The sequence below is a fragment of the Phaethon aethereus genome, assembly GCF_964289735.1.
Source record: "Phaethon aethereus genome assembly, chromosome: 6".
NCBI lineage: Eukaryota > Metazoa > Chordata > Aves > Phaethontiformes > Phaethontidae > Phaethon > Phaethon aethereus.
In genome coordinates this window covers 9,424,944-9,442,744 of record NC_138580.1, presented here as the reverse complement: position 1 = coordinate 9,442,744, position 17,801 = coordinate 9,424,944, and the positions used below count along the sequence as shown (strand labels likewise).

The 17,801-nt window shown below is 43.0% G+C and overlaps 1 protein-coding gene across 4 annotated transcripts in view; it reads right to left on the bottom strand.

The window, feature by feature from the left end:
- The window catches only part of DPP10 (dipeptidyl peptidase like 10), a gene marked incomplete at both ends in the record, with an annotated part of 564,196 nt that overhangs the window by 298,708 nt on the left and 247,687 nt on the right, over positions 1-17,801 (bottom strand). For 2 of the 4 annotated variants that reach the window (XM_082001549.1, XM_082001550.1), the window contains one exon: positions 733-804. The exons of the other annotated variants lie outside the window; for them this stretch is intronic. In XM_082001549.1, the coding sequence (XP_081857675.1) occupies positions 733-804 (72 nt within the window). Of the gene's footprint in view, positions 1-732; positions 805-17,801 lie in introns of those variants that run through there. 4 annotated transcript variants of the gene reach the window in all.

The following is a 17,801-nucleotide window of genomic DNA, read 5'->3' as shown; positions in this document are numbered from 1 at the left end:
CGCACGCGGAAGCCGCCCGAGACGCGCCCGTTCCGACAGCCAGCCGGTACCGACGGACACCGGCGCCCCGGCCAGCCTCGCCCCCGCCGGCCCGCGGGGAAGCTCCCGTCGGGCCGAGGGACGCGACCGGCGCCCGGGCGCTGCCAAAACCCCGCCGGGAAACCGCCGCAGCCCCGCGGGGCCGCCGCCGCCCCGCCGCGGAGCGGAGCGGGCGGCGATGCGCAGCGCGGTCCCGCCGCGCCCCGCGCAGCTCCGCCGCGGGCACTGGGCGACTCCGCGCCCCACCGCCAGCTCCGGCCCGCTCCCCCGGTGCCACCGCTGCTCCCCCGGGCCCCGCGGCCGGCAACCCCGCCTGGGCGCCGCTGGGGCCTGCCGGCAGAGCAGAGCAGGATCGCCCCGCCCGCCTGTCGTCCCCCCACGGCTTAACTCGCGGGGAAGCGGAGCGCAAACTCCAGCGGGACCCGCTGCCGCCGCGGGCCGGGGCTGACGGACACCCCAGCTCCAAGCGGGGACCGGACGAGGCCAGGTGCCCTCCGCGGGGTCCCGCGTCTCCCCTCACATCCCCCGAGGCGGCTCCGCAGGGCTGCCGCTTCCCCGGGCCGAGCCGCTCCGAGGACGCCCGCTTCCCCCCACCCCGGACTTTTACCCAGCTCCGGCACAACTTCGCCGGGACGGCGGCCGCCCCCCGCCTCCCTCCCCCGGCCCCTCGGCGGCCCCCGCCGCGGCTCGCACCTGGTCGGGCTGCGGCGGCGGCGGGTTCCCCCTGCCGCTCGGGTGCGCCGGCTGCTCCTTCATGGCTGTCATCGCAGGGGGCTCGGCCCGGCTCGGCTCGCCGCCGCTCACTGCCGCTGCGGCCCCGGGCACCCCTCTCTCGGCGCCAACCGCATGACACCAGCCTCCCCTCAAGTGGCGCGGCGGCGGCGGCGGAGGAAGAGGAGGAGGAGAAAGGGGAGGACGGGCGGGGGGCGCGGAGCCGCCGCCGCGGCAGCGCCGCTACCGCAGTGCCCCGCCGCGCCGGTGCTCAGGGGACGCCCGGCCCCGCCGTGCCCCGCAACGCGGGACGGCAGCGCATCACCGCTGGCCGCGGAGCGCCCCGCGGCGGGCACGCGCTGCCCGCCCCGCCCCGCTCCGCGCCCCCCGCTCCGCCCGCCCGTGGGCCGGCCCGCCGCCGCCAGCAGGTGTCACAGCGGTTCCCGCCGGCCCGGGAGAGACCATCCGCGCCCCCGCCACGGGGGCGTCGCTGCCGCCTGCCGCGGGGCCGCGCTGCCCGCCCCCGCTGCCGGCCCGCGGGGACCGGCCCCGGCCCGGCGGGGTCTCCGCCCGCGCCCCGCGGCCGCTGCTGCCCCGCCGCCGGCGGAGAGAAACCACGGAGGGGGCAAAGGAGAAACCAAAAAGGGGAAGGAAGCATAGCCGCGCGGTTTGCCCCTGTGCGGTGTCTCTTGCCCCCCGCTCCCGGGGGCGGGGCTGGGCCGGGCCGCGCCGCCGCTCCCCAGCCCCGCCGCGACGTTTCTGCCTCGTTGCCCTCGCCTTACGAAGCCCCTGGGTGCAAAAGGGGTCTCAAGTACCCATTTTAGCTGAACTCAGCTTTATATGGAGCTATAAAAAAAGGAGAACTTCAGGGAAGACCTTAGGGACACAATTCACCGTGGGTCCTTTTGTCTAAGGACCAATAAAGGAGACCATATGAAATTTGTTTCTAACCAGCAAGAAGGAACAGCTGAAAATGGGAAGGTAGAATAACTCAAGGGACAGTGGACAGGAGCCTTTGTAAGGAAGAAGAACCTCAAACACAAGGAAGTGCAACACTTCGGCTTGGTTTGGGCTGTTGGTTAATTCAGTTCGGTTTCACGATCCAGCTCACAGCAGGATGGCAGAGCGTGGGATTGTCACCGTGGAGGAGCTGGTGGGCCGGGATGGGGTTGCGTGGCTGAGGGAGCTGCCCCAGCGCCCTCTTAGCCAGCCTGGGTCGCAAGAGAGCGCGAGGTAGAAGGAAGCTGTCGGCATATAATGAGAGAATTGTTTGATCTTTTTTAACTTTTTTTTTGCATCAAACCTCACAAGAAAGGTCAGTTCTGACTGGATGGTGAGCATAATTAATGGCGGTGACAAAGATCTAAGATTTCAGCCTACGGTGGGAATAGGTTAGAAGGGACCAGGGAGACGACAAGGGACTGAGGAATTACAGACTAGCCAGCCACAAAATACAAAGTATTGCATATTTCCATCTTCCTGTATCACCCCTTGCTATGTTCACTCCTCCGCCAATCTACAGCCACAATTTCTCTTGAAGTCCCAATAAAAGTTCTAGAAAAAAATAACCAAGTGAACTTTGCAAGCACCTAGACGAAAACTGGATGACAACTAATAGCCACCATTAATTTGTCAAAAGCACATCACATCAAATATATTTTTGTTCTTTAATAGGGTAACAGGCCTGTGGATAGGAGAGCAGCAAATGTCATCCATCTTCATTCAGAAGGGTTTCCAGCACTGGCTTCCAGGACAGTAGAGACAAACATAACCTGAATAAAACTAAAACCAGTATCAAGAAAGCTGTATCCACCACATCACTTCTGGTGGCTGCCAGCCACAGTGCAAGACTGCAGCGCGGGGGTCCCTCAGCAGTCCAACCTGGTGGGCTTTGCCCACGTTTCCGTCAGCACTGGGGTGGTGGAGCACACTGTGAGCTCATCAGATTCACAAACAGCACCAAGTTGGGGAGGATGCAAAGGATGTTGGAGGACACCATCAGAGTTAAATGAGGTCTTGGCAGACTGAGACCTTAAAGACTTGTGTGCAGTTCGGTAAGAACATGTGTGAGGGACTGTGTGCGGGATGCAGAATATTTTCAAGTGAGGAATGGGACATTACAGAGGATCTCAAAACTGCGCCTAAGGCAATGTCTTGCTACGGTGAGCGGACAAATAGTGCACTGTGATGGACAAGCAGGACTACAGCTGTCACGACGCATGGAGGGATCCTGCCCTTGTCAGTACTGGCGGGGCATCCATTGAATACAGCGAATGCACAGCGACGCAGACATGCAGCAAGGAGAATCAGAGGTTTGGCAAGCATGCGCTCTGAAGAAAAACTGAAAATCTTTTGTATCAGTTAGTCTAAAGGAGAGAAAACCAGGGGCAACTATGGAAACAATGTTGAAGTGATTAAAAGGTGCTACAAAAGAATGAAAATAATCTCTTGTGTACATGGTGCATCGGATAAACAGCAATAGGTTTAAAAAGCAGGAAGAAAGATTCAAGTGAAACATTATGAAAGAAACGTATTCATTTCCAAAGGTGGGGGTGCAGGGCAAAGCCACTGGGTTGCCGGAGGAGGTCTGGGGGCCTCCAGCCTGGAAGCCAGATAAACGTCTGTCTGGAGTGATACGAGTAACAGTTGGTGCTGCCTAGGGTAGGAGAACTGTCTAAATCAACTGACTCAATCTCTTTTTGTTGCTGACATTATGATTCCTGTCCAGCATGACACCAAGGACCACCCGCAGCCCCTGGCATGAGACCCAGCTGCAAGGGCCTGCGGTGAGGACTTGCATGGCTCACCCCGGGTGTCCATCTGCAGTTGCTTTCTCTCGGCTCAGGAATCAGCCGTTCCTGCGCTTCTCTTCACACCATCTCTGCCCTTACCTCTCCATTGCATATCACTATTTCCTCTCTTAAAAGTCACCATTTCCTTAACTTCTGTACCCTCGCTGCAGTCAGCTGTGTTCCTTTACTTTCTTGCCCTCTGATGCCGTTTTGTTTCATATCATTGGACTATGCAGAGAAAAAGCAAAAAGGGCAGCCAAGACAGCATCTTTAGTACGCCAATACCTATTGCTTTGCCTTACTTCTGCAGAGCAGCCTTTACTGCCAATCCTTCCTTTGTGTTGGGCGCATTCTGTAGGACTCGGCATCTTATTTTTTTCTGAGCAATGCATAACATGGGGAGACTTAGATTTTGCCTGTGGCCTCTAGGTGTTACAGTAATACAAATAATAAGTCTTAGAAGCAGGCGTGTTCTGATTCACGCTGTTTATGGCACAGGTCTATTGCAACTCAACTAATTACTGAGCCCCCATCAGAGCTGAAGAATTCTAATGATTTAGGGTTTGAATGGGCATGTTGCAATAGACATTACTTTCAGCTTGTTTTTGATGAGATCCATTGTGACGGAGTTCCACTATTAATCAAGAAGGAAAAAGACATTAGCAGTCAATTTAGCTGAAGCTTATTCACAAGATATTCACTGTGAGGTTTTATCACTATAACGGACTAAGATATGGAGCATAAGTTTCATAAACGTCATGCATGCCGGTTGTTGAGTATTCATAAATCAATTAAAATTATTGGAAACCTGAGCATTTTGAGGGTAGGAGTTTGGGGATTGGCTCTATACACACCGAGTCTTATCTAAAGCTTCTTAAAATCACTACCAAAACTCTCATCAATAGCACTTGATCATTCCTTTTGTCATTATTTTTGAATGCTGGTTAATTGGTTCAGAGTATTGATGCTTTGGGGATATTAAATTAATTCACCACATCACTGCCCACACCAACTTTTATTTGGGTCTTTTTTTTGTAAATTACTATTCAAATGTCATTTGACTGGGTTGTTTAGAAGAATAGTTGTCTTATGGCCAATAATAGGACACATCTTTGAAAGTGGAGCCTGGTACTAAAACTGATGCTATGTGGGTAAAAGCCACTAAGGGGTACAGTATTTATAGTATTTCTTGTTCCATTTTCACTAAAACACCTAGAATATCTCGAGTTAGAAGGGACCCATAAGGATCATCGAGTCCATAGTGATACCTCACAGTATCAGCAGGGAAGGCACTTAAGGCTTGGGTGAGATAGCTGCAGAAAGAAATGGATTTACACTCTTGATCAGTTCTTTACAGAAGCATTACATTAGTTCATTTATCTTTCAACTGAAATGTTATGTTGCAGACTCCTTGTAATTTCCTCCGTCTTCCTCATCACCCACAAGTTCTGGGTGCATGAGTCAAGACATAACATGACTATTTCACCTTCCACGTAAACTAAGTATCAACTCCGTCAGAGTGTTACTCGATCGTTCAGCTCATACCGCATGATAATGACGTATATGTTTTGTTGATATAGCAGACTACTATGTAGTGCCGATTTTGGACAGCCAGCGAGTAAGCCGGGGTGTAAAAGGGCAGGGCATATGTGCAAGAAGAATATAGCAGAGGATGCCCCAAGTGAGGGGAACTCTCCCTTTTCTCTCCGAAGAAACTGTGGTGGTTTACTACTCCTGGCCAGCCACCACTTCAGGCTAGAGCAGTTACTGAGAGCACCCCGCTGCCAAACGCTGCATACGTGCCATGCGTAGCCACCCCAGTGCCCCTGGGAGGTGGGCTGGGAGGTGCGGTGTCTGAGCTGAAGTAAAGGTGCAGAACCTGCTGGTTTATCTCTGGTTATCGAGAGATTTAATTGCCCTGTGTCACACAGATGCTGCCGCTGTAAGGTCACTGTGAAGAGGCACAGTCATTACTAGCACAGTGAAGATCTTGTCCCTTCCTTAGGGAGTGAGTTTATGTTTTCTAAGTCTGCTGCTGCTCCAGTGGTTGAGTTTCAAAGAGCAAAACTGGAACAGACGGAACAGATAGTTTTGTTTTCTGCATATTTTATGTGGCCCTCATCACCGTGTAATTAATAACTGTACAGCCCAGTGAAGATGTAAATACTACTTGCTTGCTAATTAGAAGCACTCCCATAAAAATAAGAAGCCCATTACATCTTTTATGTCCAGTTGACCCATTCCTACAAACTGCATCTGCTTTTTTGCCATGAAGTCAACTGATCAAGATCAAAAGATTCTTCATCAGCTCTAGCCTAGAACTTCAGGCTTGTATCTCTCTCGCTAGCAACCTCACTGCTCAGACTCTTGCAACCTGAGAAGAAAAGTCTCCCATCATGTTACCCACAGTCTCTACAAAGCCCAACGCTGATGAGTGTATGGAAGCTGCAAGGTCACGCCTTGAGAGCTTGTTGGTGGTTTTTTGAAATCAGAGATTATGAATACAGTCTGATTATGTATTTCTGATTCCTTTCAAAGCTCTAGTAGCTGGGCTTAAAAAATCCTTGAAATTATAAAGGTGAATTTAGAAATCAAACTAATGTGATCAAAACCCAGGAAAAGTTAAGATTATTGTTCTTCACTGGTGTTTTAAGTGTATCTGTGGGCTTGCAAAAACTAAAAATACTTGTCCAGAGGAGAACCACTCTGATTCACATAAACCTGAAAAACAGACAGAATGTGTTTTTGTATAGAGTGCTTTTTAAATTATGGTGTTTAAATGACAGAATATTTGAACTTTGCTTCTTAAGAAATTCTTTGATAGAGAGGAAAATTCCAGGCACCTTCCGCATTCAGAAACACATTATGATCTAACACCTGCTTCAGTGAAAGGCTATTTTCTTTGTGAATAAATTGTACTCATGTTTTCTCTCCTTGTCTTGTTTTAGAAAAACAATCAATGCAAACACTGAGTTAATACAAATAAATGCAAATATATTCCAGCAGGAAAGTTATAGGACTTATTAAAATACACGTGCAAATATTTCAGCGAAAGCATACAGAACAGGACCGCATTTCCAAAAATACCTCTCATTAACCAATAAAATGCACAGCCAGCATTCAAGAGTGTTTGAAGGAATAGTTCATAACAGAAGAACACAGGAGCGACTGCAGATCTATGGCATCCCCTCCTGATTACCTAGCAACGTATGGAGTCATAAATCACAACAGCTTCCAAGACAGAGATATACAAACATGTGCATCCGATACCACAGCCCGAAGCTGGGACTCAGGTGGCCACTGTAGATGTCCTGAGGCATCCAAATCACCTGCAGTGACCTGGCAGAGGGTCTTGCAGGACCTTCCTCCTCCACCACTTTGTGAGCAGTAGCCAGAAGTCAAGCACGTTTTTTTAGGACATCTTTATGGCTACTGGGAGGAATTTCACACATTCAGCGGAAATTTTTTGAGTTGCTGCAATTCTGGCCAGCTTGATTATATTTATTAAATATTTCTTCTTACCAATGTTGCAAGGATCAAATTTGCAAAATAGAACTACAAAGTGAAAAACAAAGTAATCAGTGTATTCTGACAATAGTATTTGTTCAAATTTCAAAGAGAAGGCATGCTCTACTCCAGAAGTCTCTATGAAGTAACTCTATACAAATGTATTAGCGGATTTGAAATCTTAATGGTAGCTCACAGCAAAAGAATCTGATTCGTATTTCACAAGCAGTTCGTGCTCGTCACTAAAACTATTTTTACTCAAGAAAGCAGTTATAAAAGTTATGGGTTAGCAGGGAAGAGGCAAAACTAGATCTTGGATTTTGAAACATGTATTTCCCCTTCCCTAGCCATTGCCCCATAGCTCTAATCTGGCAACAGTTGCTCTAGAAACCCCTCACCCATGAAGATCTGTTACAGCAGAATTTGCATATAAGTTTTGCCTTACTTTTTAATTCTTAAGACACACGTGAAATTGAGAGAGAAAATAGTGCAATTTGTATTGAGAATCGACATGCATAGCAAAAAATTTTAAGGTTCAGATGTTTAAAATTCTCTCGATGCGTATTTGTGGTAAAATACACAAATCCAGAAATATCAATATATTGTAATCATAGATTGACAAATTTGTCAAATTTTTACAGATTAAACAGGTTAAATTTGGTCAACAGATGACCAAGTAAGTCTAGAAAAAGCAAAAGAATTACTAGTGTAACCTCACCATGTAAAACGACAAGTGGCAAGACTGATTTTTTTCTCCTTGGGGGTTGCTATACAGATGCTCTTTGAAGAACTTCATACGGCATGCATGTGCAGTAACATTAAATGGTTCATTGAGGATCTCCTTTCAATGGTAAATAATTGATAAATAATTCAAACTAATATTCAAACCCATTTCATGACCTAGACCACAGTTTACAAAAATTAAACTGGTGTTCAGGAATCTAGGATCTACATGCTACTCTTGGAAGACTTGTCAGAGTCACAGATATTTAACCACAAGGGATGCAACTAGGTAGTAAGTGAGGTATTAAAAGGAGCCTCAGTAGATCAGGCACTTATTTATTACCAAAAATAACTCAGACTGAGTGCTTAATTTAATTGTGCAATTTTGAAATTGTTGTCCTAATATGTTACATAAATCAATAGGGATGGATTAGGAAGCCGAGATTTCATTTGCTAATTTGGGAGATGGGGAGGAGGAAGAGTGGGAGGAAAAAGGAAAAGAAAGAGAGAATGAGGGGAGTTCAAAATCAGAATAGAATCATAATAAAGTGCTATAATCTACAATAAAATAAAATTTGGGAAAAAAACAAAGTGAAATGTTTTAAAAGCATTGAAATATTTTCAAAAAATTTCAAAAAAGCAAAATAATACATTTTCCCTACTATGTTTTTTAATTCAGTTTCATGATTTATATTACATAGAAGTAATACCATGTTAATTTTACTACATTGCAAAAGTCAAACTTAATTTAAGCCAGAAAATTAAAGAAAATATTTCAATACCGATATAAATTATTCTCTTCCCCTTTCCTAAAATTTTGTGAAAATCTGCATAATCCCCCAGACCCTTTTGATCAGGCTTCATTCTTGCATGACGATTGTCCTGTGAAATATTTTCCATCCAGCTCTAAGTCACCCTACTAATAAATCAACAAGTCTTATGATGCCAGCAATGATTAAAAACCAGTTTTCTCCTGAGAATCATATTTGCCTTTGAAACAGAGATATGACTATGTGCAGTTAGTTTATGCTGAAAATTATAAAAATCATCTAACACTGCACAGTTTGTTTTTAGAACTGGTAACTCTGTTGGCCACCGTAATTCTAAGATGCCTTACAACATTGTGGGGAACAGAGAGAGAACAGCAGGGCCTGTTCTCTGTTCCATACCCTTAATTCCGATTAGCAGTCACTGGGTAGAGTAGGTCTTAGCATCCCGAAAGACATATCCCTACATCAAAGGGAAGAGGAAGAGATTTTGTATAAAATTATAGCACTGAGCTTTTATCCATGATGTTATTACAATACGAAATGGAGCTGTCACACAACTATATGATAAGAGCCTATTCATCCATAGCAGACGTTATATAATGAAAGGTATCAAACATTTGTATAAAACTTACACATATATTATCCAAGATTTTTATAATACCTTTTCTTTCCCAAAGGATCTGAAAATGTTTTACAAACTGATCTACAAATTATCCATGCAGAAAGCTATTAATCCATGAAGGAAACACAACTACAGCCCAAGGCAAAGCAGAACAACTACATAAATACACATAGAAAACTTTAGTAAATGAAGGAAGTACTCTTCAGTCAAGACCGTGAGGAAGATGTTAAGTATACAGTATGCATATATACAGGATTTAGGAAGAACCTTGCTTTTAGAGTCCTAATTCTTGAACAGAATACAGTAGGATGTGTCCTGAACATTGGCAATCACAACATTAACTAAAAGAAGTAAATGCTTAACAATATTAACTGTAGTAATAAGAATGGTAGGTATAATCTTAAGTATATATCATATTAAATATGATGAATTAATAAGAATTGTATTTAAACACAGCAATGCCACATCTAGAGGACTGGCTTAGAAAGAAGCATGCCAGTGCCTCCTGAGAGAATAGGAAACGGACCATATTTTGTGATCAAAAACAAGTAAAGTCAACAGGATGACTGAGAAGTCAAACACTGATTAAGGGCTTGGATAAGCTACACATACTAGAGGGCTTATCCAAGCATAATTTCACAGGGTTTCCCTGGAAAACTTTCTAATATGTATTTTTTGCAGTTCCAAGACTACTTTACTGTACGTCTTTGTTCATGTTTCACAATAGTGCTGCCACATTAAAAAAAAAGATATGTTGATGCAGTTTATCCCAGAAACAGAAGTACTTAAAAAAGCTAGAAAGGAATAATTAAAGGCATACAGCACTTTACTCAGCAATAGTCTACTCAATTTCTGTAGGCACAACTTTATGCAACCAGGTGTTCGCAAAATAAAATATATCACCCCAGTTCAACACTGCCATTTGGATTCACATGGCCAACCTCTCCTTTTGGTCCTAGTTCTGATTACGGTGACCAGACTTCATTTGGATACCATTCTGTGACTTTTCACAGCGTTTTCAGCTTGGCAGTCATTTTAGCACTTCTGCTCACTAAAGAAGGTGACAGAGATACTTCAGGGTACTTGCAGAAGTCATAGAGTGTGGTTTGAGGCAGAAGAGAGCTCTTTCCCTTTCAATATAATTATCAAGAATCTCTAATTAGAAGTAAACTGTGTAAGAAAAATGCAGCCAGTGGGCAAGTTCATATAGTTGGAGATTTAGGATGCATTAAGAAGAAGTGTTACAGAAACTTTGGGACTATTTTTAACCTTGAGAATTGGACATAAACCTCAGACTTCCCAACTGTGTTGATAGTGTCCTCTCAGGAGACTTACAGAGGACCACATGTTGGCACACCGGTACTTTGATTCTAAATAACTATCTAAAACCCGGCCTCAGCATCATTACTCATCTGGGAGCTACACTGAGAAACCCTCATGAGGATTTCGACAGGCTATCGGGCAGGAGAGGCAGATAAAGAATTGCTGATGCTTCTAACCCTGGAGAATCCAGTAGGTTTGAGAAAAAAATGCAATTAAGGAGAAGAGCTATCCTTCACATCACTCCCCTAAGCTAGGCTGATACAGTGAAAAAAATCACACAGATGAGCAAAACAAGTGGATATTATGAAAGGCTGAAACTCTCAGGACAGCTATTTGGTTGGGAATTTGAAACAGAATTATAGGAAAGGAAATAACGGAGCCCCCAATTAAGTATCTAAGGTAGTGATATGTAAATGCCATGAAAATGAAAAACGGCTGCAAGAAGCTGAAGTTTTAGCACACAGTCAACAACAAAAGCAGCAACTATAGCATTAACGGGATGCGTTGTGGAATTGGGATTTTGCTGTAGAAGGGTAGTAAGTTGTTCAAGAAGAGCAGGAAGAGAGAAAAAAGACAGCCTTGCCTCTGTATCAATAACGGGTATCCTGCTTCTGAAGTCTGCAGTTCAACAAGTCAGAAGGAATTACTGTCTTCTTGAATGACTGCGCAAAGATAAAAGGGACCACAAATAAGGGTGCTCTACTGCAGGGAGTCATTCTTTCCCTATTTAACCTTGAAAACCAAGCACAAGCCTTAGTCTTCACAAATATCCTAAGATTCATGTCTTTGTATTGAAGGGAGTAATATGAGGAAACGTCCTAGGGAAGGATCAGGCGGCAAGGAGGATTTCTATGATACAAATGTCTGATGGAAAAGCAATATAGGCTGGCAAAGATGATGTCTCAACTTTGTGAATACACTGGGAACAGTATTTTAGTTTCCAAAAGACAGGAGAAACCACCAGGAGCGTAAAAAACTGGTTAAGAAGCTAAAGTTGGAAAGTTATTCTGATGAGATGATTAGGAAAAATGAGAAAAAGGTAAAAGAAGATAGGAGTCTTAAGCAAAGGCAGACTTCAAAAGAAGAAAGAGAAAAGGAGTACAGCTGGTGTTTCTAATACTTTTGTCACACACAAAAACTCAAGACCAGATACTTAGTTAACTATGTGCTCATTAATTATGAAGGCCAGTACAGGAAAATAAATAAATAAATAAATAAGGGAAATAAAAAATTAGATAAATCAACATCCAAATCAACAAATCAATCTCATGCAGAAATATTTGAAGCTTCAGCTATCTCTGAACCATGTAAGAGAAGTCTCCGAGAAGTGGAAAAGGATGGGGGAATTCTGATGCTTTGGAGAAAGGCGAAAACTCTGCTTGCCTTTAACAAGGAAGAGGAGAGTAAAGTATACACAAGCAGCTTAGGTCTCCGAAAAAATATAAATACAGAACTTAAGTTGATAGAAGATAAGGTGATAAAAAGAGCAGCCAGCATTCATTTATCCAGACCAGGTAATATCCAGCCAATCCAGTTTCACTCTTTAACAGCCAGACTGTGGATAATCAGGGGAAAGTGCTCTAAGATGTCAAGAACAATCCCACGTAATTTTCTCCCAAGAAAATGAGATTTAGATTAAATTAGTATTGCACAGCTGGTTGACAAACTATGTGAAATGTTAATTCTTAATATTTAATTGCCAAAAGGGGAAGTGTTTTCAATTAGGACCTTTCAGGGACTTTTGTGCAAGTCCATCGTTATTCATCATTGTTTCAGGTATTAGAGCGTGTTCTTACAGACATTTATAAGTACAAGACTCAGACTTGGGAATGTGCGGAAAGGTGGATTACAAACAATGTCACGAACAGGATCAGAATTGAAAACAGGCTTAATAAACTGGAGAAATGATCCAGAATCAACAATGTCAAATTCAATCAAACAGTAAAGTGCCACCCATGCAGAGCTGAAATTAACTGCACAAAAGCAACAAGAGGATGAACTGCAGTCCAAAAGTAGCAGAGAAACATTGGTCCAGGCTCCGTGTTGCAGTGAGCCACGAGCTAAATATATCAGCACTGGGACAGATAAGAGCAGGGCTTATATATATGCCAGCAAAAAAATTATTTGATCTGCTTAATGTGGATCTTGTGGGTCTGTGGTTAATTTTGTTCACTGCACTGCAAAAAACCAAGATGGAGAGTAACAAGACAAGTAGTTAAGGAAGCGTGAGATCTGAGGAGCAGTTGGATTTGTTCAATCTAGAGAAAAGACAATTAGATTTGGCTTGCCTAGATTTGCTAAATCTCTCAGTATGTGGAAAAAGTGTTAAAAGATTGTGGGCACTTGCTTTTTTTGAAAGCCTATTATGGGAATGGAGAAGCATTTCCAGTACAGGGCCCACAGGAATGCTTCAGGAGTGTGTTTCTAACGGTAAGGAATTTCCCTCATTCCCCACCAGATCTTAGTTGACCAGGTCCTGTCAGAGGTGGTTTACAGACACCTCAGGAATGGAGAAGAGGAATTTGAGGAGCTCCTTCAAACCCTTAGTCTCCATGATTCCCAGCATCCCCTTCCCTCCCACACTCCGCTCTGCGTGGTAGCTGAATATGGTCCTGAATTAACGTTTCATCCGTCCTTAGATTGCTGAATAAAGAAATCCAATGACGCTTTATCACATACCTGAAATTAAGCACATGCTTAAGTGCTTTGCTCAACAGCAATATACTTTAAGCACATACTTTAAAACTCTGCAAACTGTGTCTTTATAGCTTTCCAAAGTCATTACAACGGTGACATGGGTCTAAATTATTGCTCCAGAGGAGCGTAATTGCCTGCTATAAGAAAGAGACCTGGAAACAGGAAGAAGGCTGCAAACGAAGGCTGCTAATCTTAATTTTGTATGTTCACTTTTTTTTCAGAGAAAACTGATGAAAATGATCGTCTTCTGCACAGTCCTGTTCTTAGAGAGGTATTTTCTGAAATCAATTGCCGTGCAACTCTTCTGTTCAATAATGTTCACCTAACATACAGTTTACTGCAGGCTGTAGCACTCCAGTACACGTACATGAATTTAAGAACAAGTTGTGTACATCTGATCAAAGCAGCTTTGCGCAATAAACTCACACATAATTTTAAAGCACAAGGGAAGTGGGTGCTCTCTGAATATTTGAGGGTTTTCAACCTAAAAAAAAAATTAGATGGCTGCCTTAGAGCTACCAAACATGACTGGTGTCATAATGACATTTTTGGGGGCAAAAAATCTATGACAATCTATATGCCTTTCATTTTTTTTTTTTTCCTGACTCCCTCTTTCACTCCTACTAAGCATATACTTATTTTGACCCTTGGATTCAAACACTGACAGTTACTTCAGTTTAATCAATATTTAGCTGTCTGATCAAAAGACCTTCAACAAAAGTCAATATCTGTGTTTTCTTATATGGCAGCAAGCAAAAGAAACTGTAGGATTGCAATTTACTCTATTATCTGTCAGGGTGCAAAATCTTTTTTTTTCATTTCATATTTCATGGTACGCTTAAACTGTACTTAATTACTTGCTGCAGAATATAATCTTTAGAAGGGTATGCCGTATCTTATCTTTCAACTTGACTTTATTTAAAGAATGAGTTGTCTTGGTATCTTCCTAATCTTGAAGCACAGTCTACCATGAAAGAAAATCATATTTCAACACAAAGATTTAAACACTATTTCTCAGAAAATCTGTCACCACTGGACCTTCATGGGAAAAAGTTAGTAAATAGAAAGGAGGACAGGAAAATCTTCATCTAAAAAACAGACTGTCAGAAAATTGTTAGTAATTTTTAGTGTTCATACAGTCACTGTTGAAAGTAGCATTATCGGTGACGCGTCGAGAAGAAGAATTGCAAAGCCACAAAGAAGACAAAGTAATTTGCAAAAGGACAGTAGGCCATCACAATGATGCCAAGATAGCTTTAAGTGACAGAAATCCTGTGTATGTTCATGCATTAAACACTCTAAAATGGCACTTAACCACTGGGGTCAGGTCATAATTTGACATCTTTTTTAATGCATTAATAACATCTAGCGATCAAAAATAACTGTTTGATAACACATCCAAAATGTGACTTCTTTCCCACTGAGAACTTGTTCTTGTTTGTCATTTCTTGCCCTTTTACTAAAAAAATATCACAGCTCTAACTGAAGAAAACAAAAGTAACTATCCACTGCTTCGTTAAAAAATAATATCTCGAATGCACATTTTGGAGATGGATAATGAAACAGTTTCATTAGGGTTTACACTATCCTATCCAGTAGCCACAGTCAATGCTCTGTACCATTTACCCCTTCACATGAGAAAGAAAATTGTGAGTGCTTGGGCATTCGGGAATAATACCGGCTCTGGACAACATTCACCGAAGCTAAAGCTTTTTCCAGACTCGGTTAGCTCCGGCCTCAGCCAGCACGACTCTGGAAGCAACAGGTAAATACTCAGGCACCGACACCCAAACTGAGTCTCCAAATCCCACCAGCAATGGGAATTTTGCTGCATCGGTGCTGCTCTTAGCCTCCAAATGCAGGGCTGGGTACCTCATTCCAACAGAAACTGTAAGGCTATGGATGTTAATTGACTGAAGCTGTTCAGATTAAAGGGGCCTCCAGCTCTCCGCAGGTTTGGTGAAACAATTCAGCATTTCAATGTAGGTGACTAGAGCATTAACTTACAACGCTTAATCTGCAACCATTTGACATGAAATACGTGGCAAATGTGCAGTATGTGGATTGTTGAAGGCAGAAAATAGGACTTTAGGCTCAGCCCTCAGGTGAAACTCAGCAGTCATTAAGCATGGGAGACAGAACCGGCTTCACACCCTCTTGCAGCGTTGGCATCTCTGGGACACGAACAGCATTCCGCAGCTTGAACATACTGTTACACTTACAAAACTATTGCATACTCAAGTACCTTTTACCAACCATCTCTTTGCATCAAATCTTGGACTTTTACACCTAAGGATAGAATAAGCATGAAGCTGTTTTGTCTTCTAGATCTCAACATAAGACAATGCATCCTTCGTAACAAGCGCAGGAAAAAGGGGCAGGGGGGAGAAATGCTGAATTTCCATCCTTTCCTCCTGTTAGTGCTCCTGAAAGAGCACTAACATTTCAAACCCTTCTTAAGAGCTTGTCAACTAGAGCAACAATCAAATTAGAAAATGAGGCTGCATATTTCAGGAACAACTGTTCAAGTTTTGTTCTGTTCTAACATGACAAGTTGTCTGCTGGGTTTGCTTCCGTGGCAGCAGAAGGTATCCCGCTTTTGCTAAGACTCAATTATTTCTCTTTTCCAAAGAATAAAGAAAACAAGTTATGTTAACTCTTCAAGCTACCTTTCTAGTGAATATTCCAGTGAATGAATACTTACATTCATTCAGAATACTACATTCTGTAGTATTACAAGTGCCAAATGTTGAGCCTACTTTGCTGTTCTTTTGCAATTTTTGCTATCATTTACATCCCTGTAAATCAAGCAACATATACATTTATGCTAACTCATTCTGTGAATTACAAAAGGTGAAAACCAGTAGATAATCAAGCCCACAGCATATGGTTATTATTCTTTGCAAATTTCTCTGTTAACTCCTAACAACTTTTTTCTATCCTTGAAAATTATTGTTTGCTGGTAGAAAATGTCATTCCAAAGTTGAAAAAGGAGAACAAAAGAGAAGCAAGACATTCTTTTGCTAGCAAGTCAAAAAAGGTCAATCATTTTATATTTCCATAGAAAGAACTGATTTAACATAGCTCAAGCTTTATGAAAGCATGCTTGCGTTGGAGAAACCACCGTTTACCGCAAGAAGAACAGCAAATCCTAATATTGAGTGCAGCTAATAACTTGAATACAGGACATAGGAAAAATTTCTTCACCAAGAGGGTGGTCAAGCATTGGAACAGGCTGCCCAGGGAGGTGGTGGAGTCGCCATCTCTGGGAGTGTTCAAAAAACGTGTGGATGTGGTGCTTCAGGACATGGTTTAGGGGACATGGTGGCACTGGATTAATGGTTGGACTTGATAATCTTGAAGGTCCTTTCCAACCTAGTGATTCTGTGATTCTGTGATATTATAGGTGTGCAAAAAGGAACATTCATTTTCTAAGCAATAGCCAAGTCAAAAGGCAACAAAAAAGCAGCATCAGGTGGATGAAGCCCTTCCACATCATTGTGAAAAATATCTTTTATCTGCTGATTGACAGCAGTTCCAATATATGGCCATATAGCAGTAATTATATGGTCTAGGTAAATTTGGAAGGGTTGTCCAACGACAGATGCATTCTATGGATTTGTATCTAATGAAAAAGCAACAGGCTAAACCTCCGTCAGAGCCACCTGAGTTCCCTGAAAAAAATCATTGTTCCCTCTCCTTAGTCTCAGGGTTGACACTGCAAAATACCAAATACAGTAAATGAGACATCCTTTCTGCCCTGAGAGTATTTCTAAATTAATTTTCCTACATATCCTCTAACAAGAAAAATCCCTCCCAAATTGCAACGGTAATATTGGAAATAAAGTTCACCCTCTAAAAAGAAAACTTTCCGTGTATTTCAGTGAGTGCTAATAACACCTTGTAACAGCAATGACCATCACCCAGTAACTGATCACTTAAACCAGGTGAAACTAAGCAGACCATGGGACAAAAATTTCAAGTCTTCGTGTTCAGAAAAAAACCCTAAAATTGTTGAGTCTTAAACGATCATGAATTTTGTGTATATACGTTGATCACCATAGTTTTAAATACCTAATAGCTTTGGATGTTAGACACATTTACTTTCAAAAGCAAAATCAGAAAACAGTCACGTGTGCGTTTACTGCATTCACGAACCTGTGTTCCACAAAAGAGTAAACAATTTCATTGCATATTTAGAAAAACTCAAGACATTCTAGAACCGGCAGTGGGTGCAGAAGCTGTTCTGAAGGACTGGCAAAAGAGCAAGTCTTTCTCTCTTTTAACAATTCCGTGCTTGCCATGTTCCTAGAGAAACCCCTCTTCTGAAGAAAAATATGGTACTTTTTAGTACCAGTAAACAAGACTTCAAACATTTTATTATACTGCAATAATGTTCCTATTCTACCATATTTAATTAATTATCTGCTTTGATTTTTAACATTAACATTAATAACCTAGTCAGCATTTTTTCCTCTCTTTTACACTTATTTTATACAGTTTTTCATTGCTCAAAAGCCTGCTAGGAGTTTGTGCACCTCTGACTTCAGCCTGGGGCTCTGCAGCAAGAAGCAGCAGCACCAATGCTGACGTGCTGTCCTGGTCAAAACAGGAGAG